We start from the raw sequence: 19,126 nt of genomic DNA on the forward strand, positions 1-19,126 counted from the left end.
TAACGGCTGAAGGTTATTTCGGTAATAGAAATGAACGGACCGACGCGTCCTAAGTCGTAACCGGCGTGGAGTAAAGGGCATTACGGTAATTGCGAAAGAGACGACTCAGCTGAGTCACGTTTTTTAAAGTAAAATAAAAAAAAATCCGAGGGATTTCCTCTCTCCGGTCGGAGCGGCCGAACGGAAACCATCGAAAGGGGACGGCGAAGGAGACCGAAGAAGACCGAGTAGAGGTTTCTTGCGTTTTTATTCCAATTTCAGTGTATACAAATCTATTCTCTTTGATGAATTTTGGTTTTTAGTGGTATGGTATTGTTGATTAATGTTCTTGGTGATGGTTTAGAATGATTGGATGGTTGGGGAAGAGGATTTGAGAGGAGGGGAGAAGAAAAGGTGACATTTTTTGGGAAAAAATTGTGTTTTTATTTTTTAAATACGTTTTTTTTGGGTATGATAAAAGATTTTTCTGTTTGAGGTTTCAGGCAATTTGAGTTCTTGGAGGTGGAAAGGGCGGAGAGAAGGTACATAGTTTTCCTCCGAAATGTCGAACTTTTGCAGAAATTGGGAATTTTTCCCCAATTATCTTGCAATAATCCGACGCAAAGTTTCTTAGTGAATAATCTGGGAGATTTTTACCCCTTTCTTGATGTGTGAGTAATCTTGCTTGCATTATGGCATTAGCTAATTGTTCCATTTGTGAATTTCTAGATTTACATTCTTAATTATGCGTGCTTTTGATGATTGAGATTGTTTTTTTCCTTTTATTTGCCTTCTTTGCTGTAATACGTTTGAGAATTAGTAGGAATGCATAATTCAAGTAGATTAGACAAGGTTTCGATATCTATACTGCAATAAAAGGTGTTATTGCTGTCACATGATGATCAAAATGAAGGAATATGGAATATTCCAAATGAAGGGAATATTTCATGAGAATAAATGCATGTTTCTCCCGTTGTACAACCCCCCCCCCCAAAAAAAACCAATAGTTATAAATCAGCATGTAAAGCAGACTTGTGTCAGGCCACATTCAAAAATTTGCGGCAAAACATGTTCTCAACTTCCCATGAATCAGTTCTCATTTCTGTTCTTAACTATTCATATATGGTGGTGTGTTAGTACTCTTGTTACACACATCATGGATATCTTAGAATTGTGAGATGTATTTGGCAATGTAGTTATGATGAATATCATGATATCTAGCACTTAAAGCTATGTATTTTACAATAAAGAATTTACCTGCAGAAATCGGTATACTGATTATGATCCTTTAGGTGGTGTCTGACATATGTTACTAAACCTCCTTATATAATTTGGACCAGAATTTAGGTTTACTGATTACCTGTATAGTCTTATCCCCTTGCATGATTGCTAGCATAGTCTTAATCAAAGGTAATGTTAACAAGTCATAAATTGTTGTCATCAGGCTTTTGCAGTCCGTGATCGATGAAGTATTAAATATTAAGCTACAGCACATAGGTAATTAAGATGGATTGACAAGTAATGCTTAAAAAATATGTAGAGATGACTTTTATTGAACATATAGTATTTGCAAAATTCATAATTTTCATCATATTTTTGAAGCTTGAACAAAGAAAAGATTATTTATTTTGATCAAAACAATAACCCGTAGTTGCACCTGAATTTTGTCGAAAAAAAATCAAGCAAAACATTTACGTAAATGTGTAATAGAACTCCATATACCTTGATGATCCCCTTAACAAAAGCAATGATTTTCTAGTTTTAATAACTTTGATTGCCACTATACTTGTGGTTTTCCTAACATGAGTCATCTTTTTTGTGGAAGGATGAGAAAATTGAACATTATAGAGATGGACAAGATAAAAGTAAAAGAATTATTTTTTTCTTTTTAGAGGTAGTATTAATGAGCTTCAAATTAAGTTTATGCAATATGATTGATAAGCAAAGAAAGTCTGGCTACTTTATAGAACTTTACTAGTCTCCATTTGACTTCGATATGGTTACCAATAAATTTGTAGAAGAAGATTATAGCTAATGGCCTCCTCTAAATAGGCAAAATTCCTGTAATAAAAGATAGCGAGATCTCAGTATATCTATTCAACTATTATTGAATGGGGCCCACATGCTTCGTTGCCTGAAATAGTTGCCCAATAAGATTGACCACCAAAGAGCTATTTCAGTTGAAGTTGATTGTACCTTTAGATACTCCTGATTGAGAAACCTTAAAGCCAATACGATTTTTGATGGAATTTCTAGCTTTATAGTGGAGCGCATAGATGGGCTAGCTTGGTATCATGTGAATAAAGATTGTAGGTTAGACGAATTATGTTTACGATCAGTAATTACTAGTCTTTTGCTTTTTCTTTCATAGAAGTGTAAAGTAACAAATTAGTTTCCAACCTGTTGCATTTAGAATTATAATGTCAAATTATATCTTAAAATCAAAGAATAGAGTTTGTGGTGGCTATGAAGCAACCAAAATCTTCGATACATAGAGAAAAAGCCTCAAGTTGGGCTGCCCCACAAAAACATTTCGTCATATCCAACAATAATGTCAGCATTAATTTCTTGTATGGGGAACATTTTTAACGGAAGCAGGAAAAGGAAAAAAACTACACCTCCATATTTAAAAGGAAAACTAAACTTTTTTGTAATTTTCTTGGGAAAGCTCAAATATGGACTAGATATCTTCGATGGGATAAACACTTCAATAAAATATTCTTCAACTTAAAGGTAGATAGATGGAATGGAAAGTGAGGAAGATGTGGAATGGATTGGTTTACCTTGAATTAAGGGCCTAGTGAGATCAATTGGAGTTCATATGGCAACATGTTGCATGATTAAAGACTGTTAGAAACTTTTATTGGTGGATGCATCATTCAACCAATAGGACAACATGGTTCTTGGGGTAGGGAGTCCATGCATTGAAGGGGTCCACTTAGATTGTCTTGGAGTTGGATAAATAGGCATAAGCTTTATAATGGGTTTGCAAGAAAAGCATGAAGAGTCTGGAGTCTTGGCCAATCTTTTACCTTTTTTTGTCATTACTCTGTGGGAATGGAACAAATGGGATGGGAGTAAAACAAAGTCCATTTTTTGATTAGTACTCAATGTAACCAACTATAGTAAAACCAAAGTTTGCCATGCCGATACCGGAGTTCGTACCGATTGGCCGGCAGCACAGTTCGGCACGCCGCCGTGCTGTTCTATGCCGGCCTATATCAACATAGCAGAGAAGCCAAGAGAGTGGAAAAGGGGGAATGGGAGAGAGGAAAAGAGGGAGAGAGGGGGAGGAAGGAAGAGGGAGCCAGCCCTTTGGGGCCGCTCCGGCACCCTCCAGAGGCCCTCCCTCCCTCTCCCTCTTCCTTCCTCCCCCCTCTTTCTATCTCTTTTTCTCTCTTTCCTTCTTCCTCTCTCCCCACTTGCCAGTTTACTATTTTGAATGCCGAAACCATTCCGGTTCGTTGCTAGCATGGCTCGGTATGGCTGAACCGGGCGGTTCAGGATGGTTCCACATTCTTTGGATAAAACAATTAAGAATCATAAGAGTTTTTTTCATCCAAATGAATGGTGCATGGAGATAAGAGCATGCTTTTCTTTTATTTCTTCATTAATTAATGGATTCTTAAGGAACCTAGCTATAATTTATATATTTGTGTGTAATTGTCAAATTCCCTTTTATATAATTGTATTCTTAGTCGTTATCTTACGAATTTAATTTATAAAGGCATAATTACATGAAACAATTCAAGGTTTTAAATGCCATTGCTGGGAGTGGTATTGGTTATCTATCAGAGTGGTATGGTACTGGTCCATCTTGTACCGACATAGGGTATAGGACTGCTTCTTGGCTTTGTACTGAGATGTATTTTTTTTTTTCTTTTTTGTTTTTCCAATTTTTTGGACTTTTTAGTGCGCGATATGAAAAGTAATTGATTTTTTAATGTTTTTCCATGTTTTGGTGATTTTCAATGGGGTATGTGATGTTAGAGTACCCATATGGTTACCAACACTTCTGCTTTCAATAAGGTGTAGAAACTAGCAACAACTAGAAGTGAAGCATGACAAACGAAACATGACAAAAAGTCATAATATTATCAATAATGAGTTACTTTCAAATTTCTAAAAAGAAAATAGAAAATTTTAGATTTGTCCATGCTAAAAATGAGTGGTGGTAGAGGAGGCGGAGTGGCATTCTCTTGTTTAGACTCGAATGAAATTGAAAGGCTTATTTAAAAAAGTTCATAGACAAAATATGCCCTCATCATCATAAATTTGACCACCTCTCCTTCCAATTATATCAGAAAAAAGGTTTACCCAAAAAGAAATTATTAAGTGTGGTTGAATGCAAATAGATGATTGATATGTGGGAAACATTAAATGTGACTTAAAGATTTCACATGGAATGTTTCGTATGTATCAATCATCTATATGCATTCAGCTGTATAATAACTTCTTTCTATGTGAACCCCTTTTCTGATATGACTGGAAGAAAGATGATGAACTAATGATGATTAGGGTAAATTTTTTCCCCAAACTTTTTTCCTCAAGTTTTTAAATTTCGTTTTAGTTTGGACAGGCGAATGTTGCTGTGCCTTCCCTACCACCATCAGTTTTTAGCTATGTAACTTGTTGTACCATTTAAAAGCCGACACTCCTTGCATATTCAACAATAAATAATCAGATTTCAATATGCTATATCTTATTTACTTTTGATGCTCCATGTTTTGACATTTAATCAGATTTTATAAGATTTTTAATAAAATTCAGTAAAAAAAACTCAGAAGTCGCAATAAATATGCCAATTGATAAAAAAACAAGATAGCCATTTTAAAATTTATCTTATTAGTCATCAATGCATGCTCCATATTTTTTTCATTTAATAAATTTTTTTATTTTAAATGTTTTCTCCCTTAAAAATAGTTACTTCTACAATTGGTAGGTCACCGGGTTATTCAAATAAGTCGTGTTTTCCGTGGTTTTCCCTTCCCGATGAGGAGAAGCATGAAGAAGACTAAGACGGAGTGTGTTAGGTCCGGGTAGGTTCAATCAAAAGAAGCAGGAGCTCGAAAGACGAAGGACCCGCACTGAGAGGGGTTTTGCTTTCACACGGGCACTTGGAAAAGGCGTCGCCTTTCTTTCTCGGTCGTCTGTCTTAATTCATGTTGTAATGCGGTCGTTCTCTGCTGCATTGGTGTTTTCACTCCCCACTCTCCACGCTGCTTCTGCCTGATTGTCTGAAGTGAAGTAGCCTTCCCGCTTAGCTTTCATTTGACACTGAACCGCTTCTCTCATTTGGGCAAAAAGGCTGTGAAAAAGGATTCCAAATCAGGCTTTTCTCACTTGAGGCCCTGTTTCCGCTGTTCTAGAGTCGGTAGCTTTAATTGCTCGTGTTGAATCAGCCGGGAGTCCACCTAACCTAACAAGTGTAGAGAATCTCTTCACTTGTTACTTTTGGTTAAAGGCACAAAGGCCCCAAGGGTGGTGCGTCAACATTGCCGCGCTGCCTTAGAAAGGAACAAGCTTAATTTAGGCACCTACCTCCTGGCATTGTCGCTCTGCTCTTTGCTTGCTGTTTGGGAGCTCCTTTAAAAGTCACAAAAAAATCAGTTATCAGCTGAAATGCATAACAACAACGTTTATAAATTAGATTTAGATTTTAGTACATATATGCTTATCTTTTTCGATTTTTCAGAATCTCCATATTTTTATATTTTGATGAAAAAATTAATTAAATAATAATAATTATTTTGAATAATAGATTTCTTTTGGGGCTTTCATACGCACCCCTGTTGGTGCTATATATATTTTCAGTGGTTGGTTTGATGCCATTTTCATGGGATGACTCAATATCGATCAGAAATTCAAGCTTAGGCTTGGTGCTCCAAAATGCACCTCCAGATCATCTAATCCAAGCCAAAAAAATTGTAGCATGAGCACATTACAAATTCAAGCACATTACTCTTTTTCAAACTCAAGTTCATTTATTTTATTTATATCAATATTCTAATCCAAAAATGTTAATAACTTATAATTTTTTTTTTTTGTAAAATAATCACTATGTTGTAGGGTGTTGTCCACTCTCAAACATATCTGAAATTTATGTAAAATAAAAATGAAATGGATTCCCTAATTTTTTCTTTTTCCCAACCTTTGGCAAAAAAGGGAAGGAGGGTCTCACTTGTTTTGATGGCCCTCCCTTGCTGATCTACTGCATCTTCTCATCCACTCCTCTTCTCTCCTTCTCCTCTTTCTCTCTTTCTCCCTCCCTCTCTCTCTCCCTGTCTCTCCCTCCTTTTCTCACTCAAGTCAAAAGAGAGCAGCGCTTCTCATGAGGTTCCTCATAAACACCATGCTGGCCCCATTGTGTCCCTGTACCTTGCAATAAAATTAACTTCATAGCCGTTCTTATTATAATTAACCACTAACAGATTGCTGTTTTAGGATCAATAAAATATTGTTTATTATTGGTAGGTCTCACACGGTATATTACAAAAAAGGGGTGAAATCCCGCTCAATCAATTTGATTAACCTCCGATGTTAAGATGCTCATCCACAACTGCCTCTTTTGTGAATATTTCATATTGGACGAGACTGCACAGCTATGACCATATTTCTCATGATATCTGACTTTGAATTTTCATCCTCCTTCCTCTAACAATCAAATGCTCTTGTTCAGAAGGGCTGTCTGTGGTTGGTGAGCATTTAGGTGAGTTGTCAGGCTGCTGGTGGAGAAGGGCTGTTGATACATTATCTTACAGTACGAGTGTCAATGGGATAGGTCTAGGCCACACGTATCCGAACTTTTGAATAGATTTGACCTAATGATCCAGCCTAAAATGATAGACAAATAGGCCTGCGAACTGGTTTGTTGACATTCCTACGTCCAGTGGTTAGGTGTGTTGAGGGACCTAAATAGGGTTGGTTGAATGTGAGGGATATCTTATAATCTAAGCTGAGATAAATACATTCCCTTTTTTTTTCTTGGGGAATGGAGGTTTCTCTTTTGAGTTTCAATGTACTTAATTTAAAACAATATATGATTGTTATTCCAAAATCATAGCTTATACATTAACATTACATGCTTTGGTGACTGGACAGGCTTTGGAGAAAAGCATTGTTAAGTTTTATTACTGTTTGAAAAGCAAAAGTTAGATCTGAGACTTATGTAAAATTAATAGGTACATAATTGAAGTCAAGGGGAACAATGTATATTCTATGTATGAAAAAGAAAATGAGGAAACAGGGCCATCTTATGTGTTTGAAAGTAGTCTTGCCTAATATGATCCTTTTTATATCTATGGTGTCACCTTTGTTGCTGTAGCTAACCATGCATGCCTTTGAAAGTTGACAAGAAGTTAAAACAAATAGGAAAGAAAGGAAGTTGGTTAAGTAAAAAAAGTTGAATAGATTTGGTGAAAGAAGAAGATATCAAGAGAAAAGTGAGTCAAACAGAAAAATTTATTGCTGCTAACAAAATAGTCTGTAACCAGAAATTTTGGCCAAAATAAGTTCTTTATTCAACTCTGACTCCAATTGCTTATGCTCTATTAATTATTTTCATAATCGAGTCAAATGAGGTAAATTTACATTCACTTTGAAATAATTATCAATATCTGTCATGGATGGTCTTCTTGAGTAAGGTGACGAATTCTTTAAGCAGATGTTTAACTCCCTCAGGAATTTGCTATGCTAAACTTTTTTAGCTTCTTTTCATACAAGTGCTACACCAGCTCAATTACCTTGAGTTTATTTAAAAATCACCATTACTCAAATCTTTGACTTTTTCTTCAGTTTACTTTGTACAAGAGTTTCCTTCATCTTCATATTAAGAGGATTCATTCTTTCGAGGATGCAAAGTTATTTGAATATTGTCCTTAAAGATGGTGCTGCTGTTTTCCCTGCATCATTTTGTATTCTTCAACCCTAAACTTATGGAATGTGGCATGCTTGCAGTGAAATTAAATCGAGAACATACCTCATAATTTTCTGTAGTAGTAAGCCTGTACACCTTAATAAATTTTCTGTAGTGGTAACATATTTTTTTTGGGTAATTGTAGTAGTAACATAATTAAAATTCAAAGGTCAGTAATTGCAGTATAATTATTTTTTTTTAGGACACTCCAGAAGTTTACACTCCATTGGAGTGCCACTTATGCCAATTGTGTTGCATTGAAGATCTGAGAAGTGTCAGCACTCTAGCTTTGTCAAAAAAATTGAAGTGTCTAAGTAACATAGACTTGAAAACCCCTCAGAATCACCTATTCTATCTGAATTTCCTGGTTTCAAGTCTCATCAATAATCCTGTATAGCCTGTCTTCCTGACTTTTCCTGAAGGTGTAACTCCATGGTTGCTCATCTCATGACCCTTTTTGGCTATTTTTTATTTTTATTTTTATGGTTTTCTCATAGCAATCTGCAACATTGCTACCATATGAGCAAGCTTATCCATTTGATCATGCATTTGAAGGAATATGGCAGCATGCCTTGCTGTCACAGAGATGCATCTTGCTGGTTTTTTCAATCGAAATCTGGTTTGTGTTTGGCGTAATCCGAGACATGTTCCAATTTCAGTGGCATTTGCTGACTTGAAGGCTCGCTAACTTGGTCCTGGGGAATGACAGCAATCCTTAGTTGGAAGATGTCAAGGACTATTACCAATTCAAAGAGTTGAGCATGCAGTTAGAGTGAGAGGTTGTTGGGAATGTAAGCTGAACCCCTAAAATTATTATCACGACAAACAACACTCTTATGATTCTAGGCAAGTACATACAACTCCTGGTAGATGAAAATACATAAGCAATCCTAGGAATGTCAGGATGGGAACTAAGCTTAATTAAATTTGTGAGCAAGCAAACACCCATATAAAGATATCATCATAGGAAAAACAACTTCAATAATCCAGAGATGGCAAGCATGCACTCAAAGTTCAAAATGGTACATAAGAATTACACCTAAGAATTCTAGTATAGCATGCAAACAAATGAGAAGACACAGACAACAATTCCTCTTTCTCCTTGACTCATACAGATCTAGCATGAATGCATCCAAAAAAGTCAGCTCTCCTTCACTAGTCCAAAGAACCTATCTAGAGTGATTTGCCACAAAGAAAGCCACTTAATCGGTAGATCCATTGGCCTCCCTATAGACATGCTTTGCCCTGAAGATAATATTATCGCTAGCCATGCCCTAGATGTCTTCAAGCAGGGGTGGCATCCCCTAGCGTTGTGATGGAAACATGAGGAAGGCCATAAGGAATGCCACAAGAAGGGCAAGGCGAGCCAAAGCTAGGAAGGCAAGGCAAGGATCAATTGGTTGCATGCATGGCTCGGTTGGAAAGGAAGAGTGCATGCAAGGCACGGTTGACAAGCAAGGTGGCATGCATGGCACGCATGGATGGGAGCTAGGCACAATTCTTGGTGGCTGAAAAGAAGGAAAGTGCTTGGAAGAAGGAGAGACTGAGGAGGTGCATTCCTATTTTTTAGGAGTGGGGCTTTAGAAGGAAATTCCTTGATTGTTGGCGTGAAAATTGGTTTAGAAAGTTTACTTACTTATGGAGTTTTTTATTTTAGGAAGTTTGGTTTTGGTATACTCCTTGATTTAAGAAGGGTCACTCATCTTTAATTTAGGCAATTTGAATTTGAAATTTGATTTGTTTTTGAAATTTGAATTGTTCTTTAATTTAGGAAGTTGTTGAGATCTTTAGAGAGGCCTTTACATATTTGCCTCTTGTATTTTGTATTCATGTTTGTGGATCAATGAAAAAACTTGGAGCACTTTGCTCAAACTTTATCTTGAAAGAGTCTAGGTACTAATCCGAGGTAGTCCTAGCTCTACCTATCATTTTCTCTTGATTTTAGGTGATGCCTTGAGGTAGTCCTTGAATCACCAACCACTCAACACACCAATTATACTTAGTTTTTCTATATTCCAAAAGAGGGGCTTCCATCATTGGTGCTTTCATTGAGATTGCATCCAACCCGTGGAAGAGGAAGCCATTAAAGCCGAGGAGGAGAGATCATGGCTGAAAGACAACCAACTCATAGGGAGCGGAGTAAGGCCTTGGAAGCAACCTTAGAGGCTTAAAACACTGCTGCCAGAGACTTGGCCGGTTAGAAGAGGTGTTGCATCAACTTGTTATGACCGTGAATCAACAAGGAGGAAGAGGGTCAAGACGTGGAGAACCAAGGGGGAATATAAGAAGGGCCGAAGTGGACCAAAGCCTTCGAGGTTCTGTTGGTTCTAGAGGGAGTTGCGCCTCGAGAGGATAGAGGATTCGAGTTCTTCTAGTGAAGCATCTTCAGGCCAAGAGGATGATTCAACCAAAGGGAGTGAAGAGGAGGAAGAAGACCGAAGAGAGAGAAAAGAAGGATGGGAAAGAAGGCCAAGGGGAGGGACAGGTAAGCTTAAGATGGACTTTTATAAGTTCAATGGAGATGACCCAAGCACATGGGTGAGTAGGGCCGAGCAATACTTTAAGCACAATCCCATGAAAGGTCAAGCAAGGGTATCCTATGCTGCTTACTTCCTAGAAGGAGAGGCTAATCAATGGTGGCAATGGATGAGGAAGACCTATAGAGCTCAAAGGAAAGAGTTGAAATGGAAAAAGTTTGTCAAAGAGCTCATGAGGAGGTTCGGTCCAACCGGTTATGTTGATTACCATGAGGCTCTTTCGAAGGTCAAGCAATCGAGTTTCTTGAGGGACTATCCAAAGAAATTCGAGCACCTATCTACTATCTACTAGGGCGCATGGCTGGTCGGAGAAGGCTTTTATTGGGTCTTTTGTGGGCGGTTTGAAGAGAGAATTGGCTGCTGAGGTAAAGCTTAAGAAGCCCAAGACACTAATGCAAACCTTGGAGATTGCAAGAAAGAAGGATGATCAACTTCAAGACTTGAGGAGGAGCAGCCGGTTTGAGGTGAAGAAAACAGCCCCTATTGCTTCAAAATTTGGGGCTAATAAGAATTTTAGCAAGGGCTTCTCTCTGGAAGGTCCTAGTGGGGGTACAACTGGTGGAGGCAAGCCACCAATCGAGGAAATAAAGAAGTTGATATGGAAGGAGATGCAAAAAAGAAGAAAGAAGGGACTTTGCTTCAATTGCAATGAGAGGTTCACACCGAGGCATAAGTGCAAGGTGAAGCATGTTTATCTCATTGAGCCAGTCCTAGAGGAGGAGAGAAGCCTAGAGGAGGAGGGCCACAGTGAAGCTTGTGAGGAGGAGCATGATGAGGCCGAGCATGGTGAGCCTCATATCTCCATACATGCCTTGGCCGGGGTTGCGGGTCTAAGAACCATGAGGACACAAGCTCACATTGGTAAGATGGAGGTAACAGTTCTTATTGATACTGGTTCTTCTTTGAACTTCATTAACTCTAAGGTGGCCGAATGTTTGAAGTTATCCTTGACTAGTATTGACCCTTTTGAGGTCAAGGTGTCAAGTGGAGATAGGTTGGTATGTTAAGAGATGTATAAGGGAGTGAGTTTGAGGATGCAAGGGATTGAGGTTGTGGTGGATTTGTACTTCTTGCCGATTGTGGGGTTGGATGTAGTGTTGGGTGTGCAATGGTTAGGAGAGCTAGGAAAGGTGGTGTCAGATTACAAAAAAATGATTATGGGGTTTATGTTGAGCAGAAAATGGGTTACTTTGAGAATGAATGGTAGAGGTGGAGGTAAAGCTATCGGGCTAAATGAGATAGAGAAGATCATGAGGCATGGGGGGCAATGCTTTGCTATTACCATTGCCTCTTAACCAAGGGCTTTGAGTGAGGGTGAGGGAGTTGAGAGTGGAGCTACGGGTGTGGAGTTGGAGGCTGATATACCGAGGGATTTGAGAGAGGTGTTGATGAGATATTTTAAGGTGATGGAGGAACCTAAGATTTTGCCATCTTTGAGGGAGTTTGATCATCGAATTCCATTAAAGGAGGAAGCCAAACCGGTGAATGTAGCCCCATACCGGTATGCATACTTTCAAAAGGCGGAGATTGAGAAGCAAGTAAATGAGATGTTGGCCAATGGGTTGATTCAGCCAAGCACTAGCCCATTTTCTAGTCCGGTCCTACTTGTGAAGAAGAAGGATGGCACATGGTGCTTTTGCACGGATTATAGGGCCTTAAATGAGGCTACCATCAAAGATCGGTTTCATATCCCAACGATTGATGACATGTTGGATAAGCTTGAAAGATCTATGTTCTTCTCCAAGCTAGATCTTAGAGCCGGCTATCACCAAATAAGGGTGCACAAGGGGGACATTCATAAGACCGCCTTTCGTACTCACAATGGCCACTTCGAGTACTTGGTCATGCCATTTGGGCTTTGCAACGCCCCATCAACCTTTCAAACATGCATGAACCAAATCTTCAAGCCCTACTTGAGGAGGTATGTTTTGGTCTTTTTCGATGACATTCTTGTATATTCAAGAAGTTGGAGTGATCATTTGAGACACTTGGAGGAGGTGATCCGGGTGCTACTAGACAACTCATTCTTCATTAGGTTGTCTAAGTGTGCATTCGGTCAAAGAGAGTTCTTCGAGATGCATGGCATGGAGTAGAAGAAGCTCCACTTACGACCCCCAAATCGATGGGCAAAGCAACGTAACTAACCGGACTCTTGAGCAATATCTTAGGTGTTATGTGTCCCAATATCCTATGAAGTGGGAGGAGAATCTCTCTTGGATAGAATTTTCGTTTAATACCTCAAATAACCGTTCAATCAATATGTCACCGTTTGAGGCTCTCTATGGAAGGCTGCCCCCTACACTTGTGGCCTATAAAGTGGGGAGCTCACCTAATGACTTGGTGGACATGGAGCGTAGAGAAAGAGATGAAGTCTTGAAGGAGGTCAGGAAGAACTTGGTGAGGGCTCAAGAGCAAATGAAGAAGCACTTTGACAAAGGGAGGAGCATGGAGTTCTTTGAACCGGGTGAGTGGGTCTATCTCAAGTACCTACTAAGGAAGCACAAGGCTTTGTCAAAGGCGGGTCTTAGCAAATTGAGGGCTAAGTATTTTGGTCCTTATCAAATCTTGGAGAAGTGTGGACAACTTGCTTACAAGTTAGATTTGCCAACCGGGGTTCACATTCACCCGGTTTTTCATATTTTATGGCTTAGGAGGAAAGTTGTAGATCCAAGCAAGGTTGTCAATGACTTGCCGATGGTGGATGAGGAAGGAATGGTTGATGTTCAACCAAAGAAGATATTGGAGTATGGGCAAGTGAGGAAAGGTTACCAAGTTAGAACCGAAGCTTGGGTTCAATGGAGAGGACTTGCAGCTGAGGATGCTACATGGGAGAGTGTCCAAGTTCTCAAGGAGCAATTTTTCAAGCTAGACCTTGAGGACAAGGTCGGTCTTGAAGGGGGGAGGACTGATGGAGACACGAGGAAGGCCATAAGAAATGCCACAAGGAGGGCAAGGCGAGCCAAGGCTAGGAAGGCAAGGCAAGGGGCAATTGGTTGTATGCATGGCTCGGTTGGAAGGGAAGAGTGCATGCAAGGCACGGTTGACAAGCAAGGTGGCATGCATGGCACGCATGGATGGGAGCTAGGCGCAATTCTTGGTGGCTGAAAAGAAGAAAAGTGCCTGGAAGAAGGAAAGACTAAGGAGGCACATTCCTATTTTTTAGGAGTGGGGCTTTAGAAGGAAATTCTTTGATTATTGGTGTAGAAATTGGTTTAGAAAGTTTACTTGCTTATGGAGTCTTTTATTTTAGGAAGTTTGGTTTTGGTATACTCCTTGATTTAAGGAGGATTACTCGTCTTTAATTTAGGAAATTTGAATTTGAAATTTGAATTGTTTTTGAAATTTGAATTGTTCTTTAATTTAGGAAGTTGTTGAGGTCTTTAGGGGCTTTTAAATATTTGCCTTTTGTATTTTGTATTCATGTTTTTGGATCACTGAAAAAACTTGGAGCATTTTGATCAAACTTTGTCTTGAAAGAGTTTAAGTGCTAACCCGAGTTAGCCCTAGCTCTACCTATCATTTTCTCCTGATTTTAGGTGATGCCTTGAGGTAGTTCTTGAATCACCAACCACCCAACACACCAATTATACTTAGTTTTTCTATATTACCAAAAGAGGGGCTTCCATCATGTCGCCAGGATATCCTCGGATCCAACCAATCACAGTGGCCGAGTCATCTTCGGGCAAAATAGCATTGGCCCGCAGCACACGTCGAGCATGACTAAAACCAGCCTATGTTGCCCTCAGCTTCACCCTTGGAACTGAGATGTCTAAGATCAGGCTCCCTTCGGCCAACACCACTCTAGAGTTTGGGCTTCTAATCACAAAACCACTCCACCCCTCCTGCCACCATCCAAAACACATCTATCAAAGTACATGAACACACAAAAACCTTGTAACTAATTTAGATGTTAATTAATCCTTCACTGAACCCTAGGTCATCAAAATTGGCTTTTGTTAACCTTGCCAATAAGCAAATTTTTTTTATGTATTTATTAGTAGGAAAACCAATGAAATCGTGGATTGTTGAACATTGACGAACCATACCAATCAGTTACTGGCACGGTTTAGCACATAAAATCAAAACAGGGACAAGTCTTCATCACTTTGTTGCTTCGCTCATCGAGGGTTTTCATCTCGCCCTCCTATTTGCTTGAGCGTCGTGGTTATTTTGCCCTCTCCACCCTTGACTGATAGGTAACCTTCTCTTCTATCCTCCCTCTCTCTCTCCCCCTCCCTCCATCGAGACCTCGGTATCTCATTGCTTAATCGGTGGCTAAGCCAAGCATGGGGAGCTCCCGGATCCCCTGTTTACCCCTCTAACTTCCTCTCTCTCTCCCTCTTCTTGCACCGACCCCCCTTTGGCTCAACTGGCAGCGATGGTGGCGTGGTGCTTCTGCCTCCAGCTTTCCTCTCTCTCTCTCTCTCCCCGCCCTCCTTCACTCCCTCTCTTCCTCTTCCCCTCCCTCTCTCTCTTCCTCCCTATCCTCTCTCCCCCTCTCCTTGTCTTGGTATGTTCTGGCACAGCATGATATGGACTCGTATCATACTGCATCAGTAGCTGACTAGCATAGATCACGATACCAGTTCGGTGAACGTGGAACAAAATAGTTTTAATCTAAAACAAATCAAAGTCAAAGGCTAGTTAAAGTAAATACCGAAATATACTTGTTTTCAAGATTGCAAGTGCTGGTTGTGCCGGTAAGCACATAACATGCCAGGTCTGTATTAGCACCCGACATGAATTGGTGCTACACTATGAAGTCTTTTTCATTATTTTAATGTTAAAAAAAGATTTTTTTATTTTTTATTTTTTTGTTTTTGTTTCAGAATGGCAATGGTATTAACTATGCTAGTGCCCATTGGTGCAGATACTTGAAGCCTTATTTGTTTTGATATGAATTTTTATGTAGATGATTTGCACCACTAGCATAAGCTCTTCCTAATTGATTAGGAACTTCATCTAATACCAAATTGGTTTTGGTTAAAATAAATAGTTTTTGATAGGAAGAAAATTCTAGAAGGTATTCTGATCAGTGCTTGAGTAAAGAAAAAGGGTATCATATCTCTGTGTCGTGTTTCTATTTAGACATGATATGACATGAAGAAAAAGCTCGTCTATTTGTATTCATAAGAACAAAGTAATATATGGAACATTCATCGACCTCTTTAAAAGTAGGGGGCATTGCTTGGTACAATGGTAAAGGCTTGGGCTGACGGATGCAAATTGTGTATAAAAAGGGCCAAATGCTAGGTTTGTCCCCAATTTGCCCCTCCCAAAACCTCGGATTATCGAGAACATAACTGGGTAATGGTTATTGACTTCTTTAAAATTAGACGGTGGAGACAAAACAATGGTGTGAATAAGAAGCATTAGAAAGAGAAGAATTAGAAGGGGAAAAAGAAGGTAAAGAATATGGAAGACATCAATTAGATAGATAGATACACCACATGGATGGATATAGAGGGGAGAAGCAGGGGGTGTCAGGAGAGTTTTATCCATGCCACTGTTGCTAAGTAGTTCCTATACTTGTTAAAACCTGGAGCTTTATCGAGCCTATATATAATGACCCGAACTACCCAAATTAGTTTCCAGATGACGCTAAAATCTTCTTACCCATAAATTTAAATTTCCAAACAAGTAAAATCTCAACTCCTTATCTTTTGGCGTTTTAAACTAACCATAACTCCTTAGTAACTATTCTAATTTTTATCCATTAATACATTAATACATATATAAATAAGAATAAAATTTTAAGATCTAGGTTTATATTTTCAGCATGTAAACTAATGTATATTTAATTTTAACTAGATCTGTTTAAAACTGGTTTTGATTAACATGGTTATAGTTTGGTATGACCATATCATTCATTTCTTCTTTATAATTGGCAGTTTTGACCTATGCACTTAATACTGTATTCACTGCAATAGCCTTACACATGTTGACTACATGTAAATCATTGTGCTGAATTATACTTCGGCATGTTGTTAATTTGTGTTGTTGATGTGAAATGTTAATTTATGTTCTCTCTGAGCATTGGTTTTTTTTGACTTCAAGAACTGATGATCTGTGAATTATACTAATTCCTCACTTTGGTCCCAGAATCTTGAGTTGTCAAGGATGGCAGACACTAAATCTATTGGTAAGAGATGGGAAGACATGGAAATTGATGTCCTAGTAAAGATATTCAAGGAATTAAACATGATTGAGCTGGCTCCAGTTTCTCAAGTTTGTCGGTCATGGCGCTTGGCTTGCTCAGATCCATTGATATGGAATACTCTTGATCTTGGGCTTTTGAAATCCAATTTTATTCAAACCAGGGCATCACCGTACATCTGGGTGAACGAAAGGTCTGACAGAAGGCTGACACAAGTCCTGTGGATTGCAATGGCACTGAGTCGAGGAAACGTGACTTGCATGATATTCCACTATAATCTGTATATGAAGGATGAGCATCTGAGTTACATTTCTGAGAGGTAATGGTCCTAATAATGATGTATTTTTACCATAGGGAACATTTTTTTGGTTCATAATCTTTGGTAAAAGAGAGACATCAATATAAGGTCATAAGCTTTTGCATAAATATTGTTTTTAAATTACATCCTAGCAGAGTTGTATGTCGCTACTATGACCACAAAATTTTCCTTATCTGAAGCTAGCCTTTTCCTTTTTGACTTATCTGCATTGAAACATAGTTTTGATGTTGTGTAATTATCATATTTAAACAATTAGTTTTTATTTCTCTGTTTCATTAAATTATTCTTAGCAAAATTTTGTATCGTGTCCGAAAGATGATTATGTATAACGGTGTAAGTTGCCCCCAATTTTTGAACCTGTGAAGAAGAGCTTGACTTCAGGAAACACACTTATTGAGAAACAGTATTTGTCTGGGACATGCATCAAGATGCTTGAGTGGTTTTATGTGCTCCTAACTATGACCAATTTATGATCAAATGGAAAGTGCGCATACTATAGATAAGCACATAATCTCTGTTCGAAAATACTTGCATCGGTTGCACCAGTTGTAAAAATTTTTCTTGTCAGATGCTTGAGTGGTTTTCTTGTCAGATATACTGCAATCAACATCGGCCAGAAACAAACTTACTTTATTTGTTATGATGTTATCATAGGTTTGATTGTGATTGAATGTGCATCGCTAAAATTGATATTGAATGTGCATCACTAAAATTGATATTGAATGTGCATCACTAAAATTGATACTTATGTCTTCAAAACAGATCTCCTCATCTCAAACGGCTAGTTATGCCAGCTTGGAACCGCATCACTAAAACTGGAATCTGCCAAGCTATCCAGAGGTGGGAAAAGCTGGAATCACTGACAATGCCGACAATCGCTCATCCACCCTATATCATGGAAGAAATAAGCAGAAGCTGCAAGAACTTCTCGCAACTTAAGATCATGGGTACTTTTGATGTGCACTTTGCATCAGCTATTGCTTCCCATCTTCCAAAGCTGAAAGTGTTGAGCGTGCGGTGCTCTATAGTTACAAGGGAAGCCCTGCTGCTTATTTTGAACTTCATGGATAATCTAGAGGTGCTCAATATATCGCACTGCCTTCTTCTGGAGGGCCTTTCAGCTGCAGGACGTAAACAGGTTTTCAGGGAGCTAGACCACACCATCCTTGAAAAAGCTTCAAGGCTACGTGAATTCTTCCAATGTCAGAGCAGCTTATGCACTACGTGTCAGAGGATGATCAAGGATGAAGGTCTTATGAGGTGGTACCAGTATGAAACCTGGTTTTGGCGCCAGGATGAGGTGAGCTCTCTTGATTTGGGAGATTATGGTAGGTTGTTTGATGAGGACGTCAGCAAAGGGTTTCGAGACTGATTTTCAGTGATAACGTAGAAAATATTTTAGGGATGCCAACCTTCCTTAGGAGAGTTTCTATGTAACTTTTCCTAATAACCATACAATAATAACAGCTTTAAAACTCATATCTCGAGTTGTTTTGGGCTTTCTTATATTCAAGTAGGGGCATGATTTTGATGGTGTTTGGTATACTTGAGCAAGTGGGTATGGGCGAAGAGCTTGCATGCTATTTGCTTATGTCATTTCTGAAATACCATACCAAACTAGCGTCGCTGTTTCTGCAAAGACCAAATTTTTAACTGACATATGAAATGGAAAATGTGGAGTGGCAAATCTTGCAGGATTTGACACTATTAGAGCTGTTACACACTTCTCACTTGGAACTTATTTTTTCTGCTGTGCGGGTGGCGGTGTAAATCATAATGCTAATGGGTTGGAGTCCAAAATGATTTTATGGGCACGTACTATTTGGTTTTCGAGAAAAATATGCTGACCATTACTATTTGAATCTCATATTTTGGAACCTTATGATTCAAAGCTTATAATTCATAGAATAATTATACTTTTTGTATATGAGATTCTTTATTTTGGCTTATATTCATTATATAAGGAAAGCAAGATGGGGTTGTACATAGTTTCTCAAATGGACTTTTATTTATTTATTTATTTATTTAGTTATTTATTTATTTTTGGTAGAGATAAAATTTTGGTATTATATGATATATTGTTTTATATGAACTAGATTTATGGAGGAAGGTAGTAAATTTTATAATTTGATCGAACATATTTCATATTTTTTAAAGCAGTCTTATAAATCCTGCTATTTTTTGGGTCAGTCTTTTTATGCTTTAATGATCCTCACGGA

At 38.6% G+C, this 19,126-nt stretch overlaps 1 protein-coding gene across 6 annotated transcripts; it reads left to right on the forward strand.

Annotated features, from left to right (window-relative positions):
• Nucleotides 1–147: 147 nt before the first annotated feature.
• LOC103712113 (F-box/LRR-repeat protein At3g48880-like) lies at nt 148–18,626 on the forward strand. 6 transcript variants are annotated; one of them, XM_008798525.6, is made up of 5 exons: nt 148–233; nt 344–393; nt 483–650; nt 16,534–16,907; nt 17,670–18,626. In XM_008798525.6, the coding sequence occupies exons 4-5, from the start codon at nt 16,552–16,554 to the stop codon at nt 18,277–18,279; spliced, it is 966 nt and encodes a 321-aa protein (XP_008796747.1). In that variant the 5' UTR covers nt 148–233; nt 344–393; nt 483–650; nt 16,534–16,551; the 3' UTR covers nt 18,280–18,626. The 6 variants fall into 6 exon arrangements, with proteins under 6 accessions (XP_008796747.1, XP_008796749.1, XP_088573799.1 ...); XM_008798527.6 differs by having other exon boundaries at nt 157–233; nt 483–521; XM_088717673.2 differs by having other exon boundaries at nt 164–262; nt 483–521.
• Nucleotides 18,627–19,126: the final 500 nt, after the last annotated feature.

Source organism: Phoenix dactylifera, chromosome 3 (assembly GCF_051530095.1).
Source record: "Phoenix dactylifera cultivar Ajwa chromosome 3, Ajwa_hap1_PhDact_Kaust_v1.1, whole genome shotgun sequence".
In the NCBI taxonomy this organism is placed as follows: domain Eukaryota; kingdom Viridiplantae; phylum Streptophyta; class Magnoliopsida; order Arecales; family Arecaceae; genus Phoenix; species Phoenix dactylifera.

Coding starts and splice junctions, on each gene's coding strand:
- LOC103712113 (XM_008798525.6), top strand. CDS start 16,552: ATGGCAGACACTAAATCTATTGGTAAGAGATGGGAAGACATGGAAATT. Junction 16,908..17,669: donor CTGAGTTACATTTCTGAGAG/GTAATGGTCCTA, acceptor TCTTCAAAACAG/ATCTCCTCATCTCAAACGGC.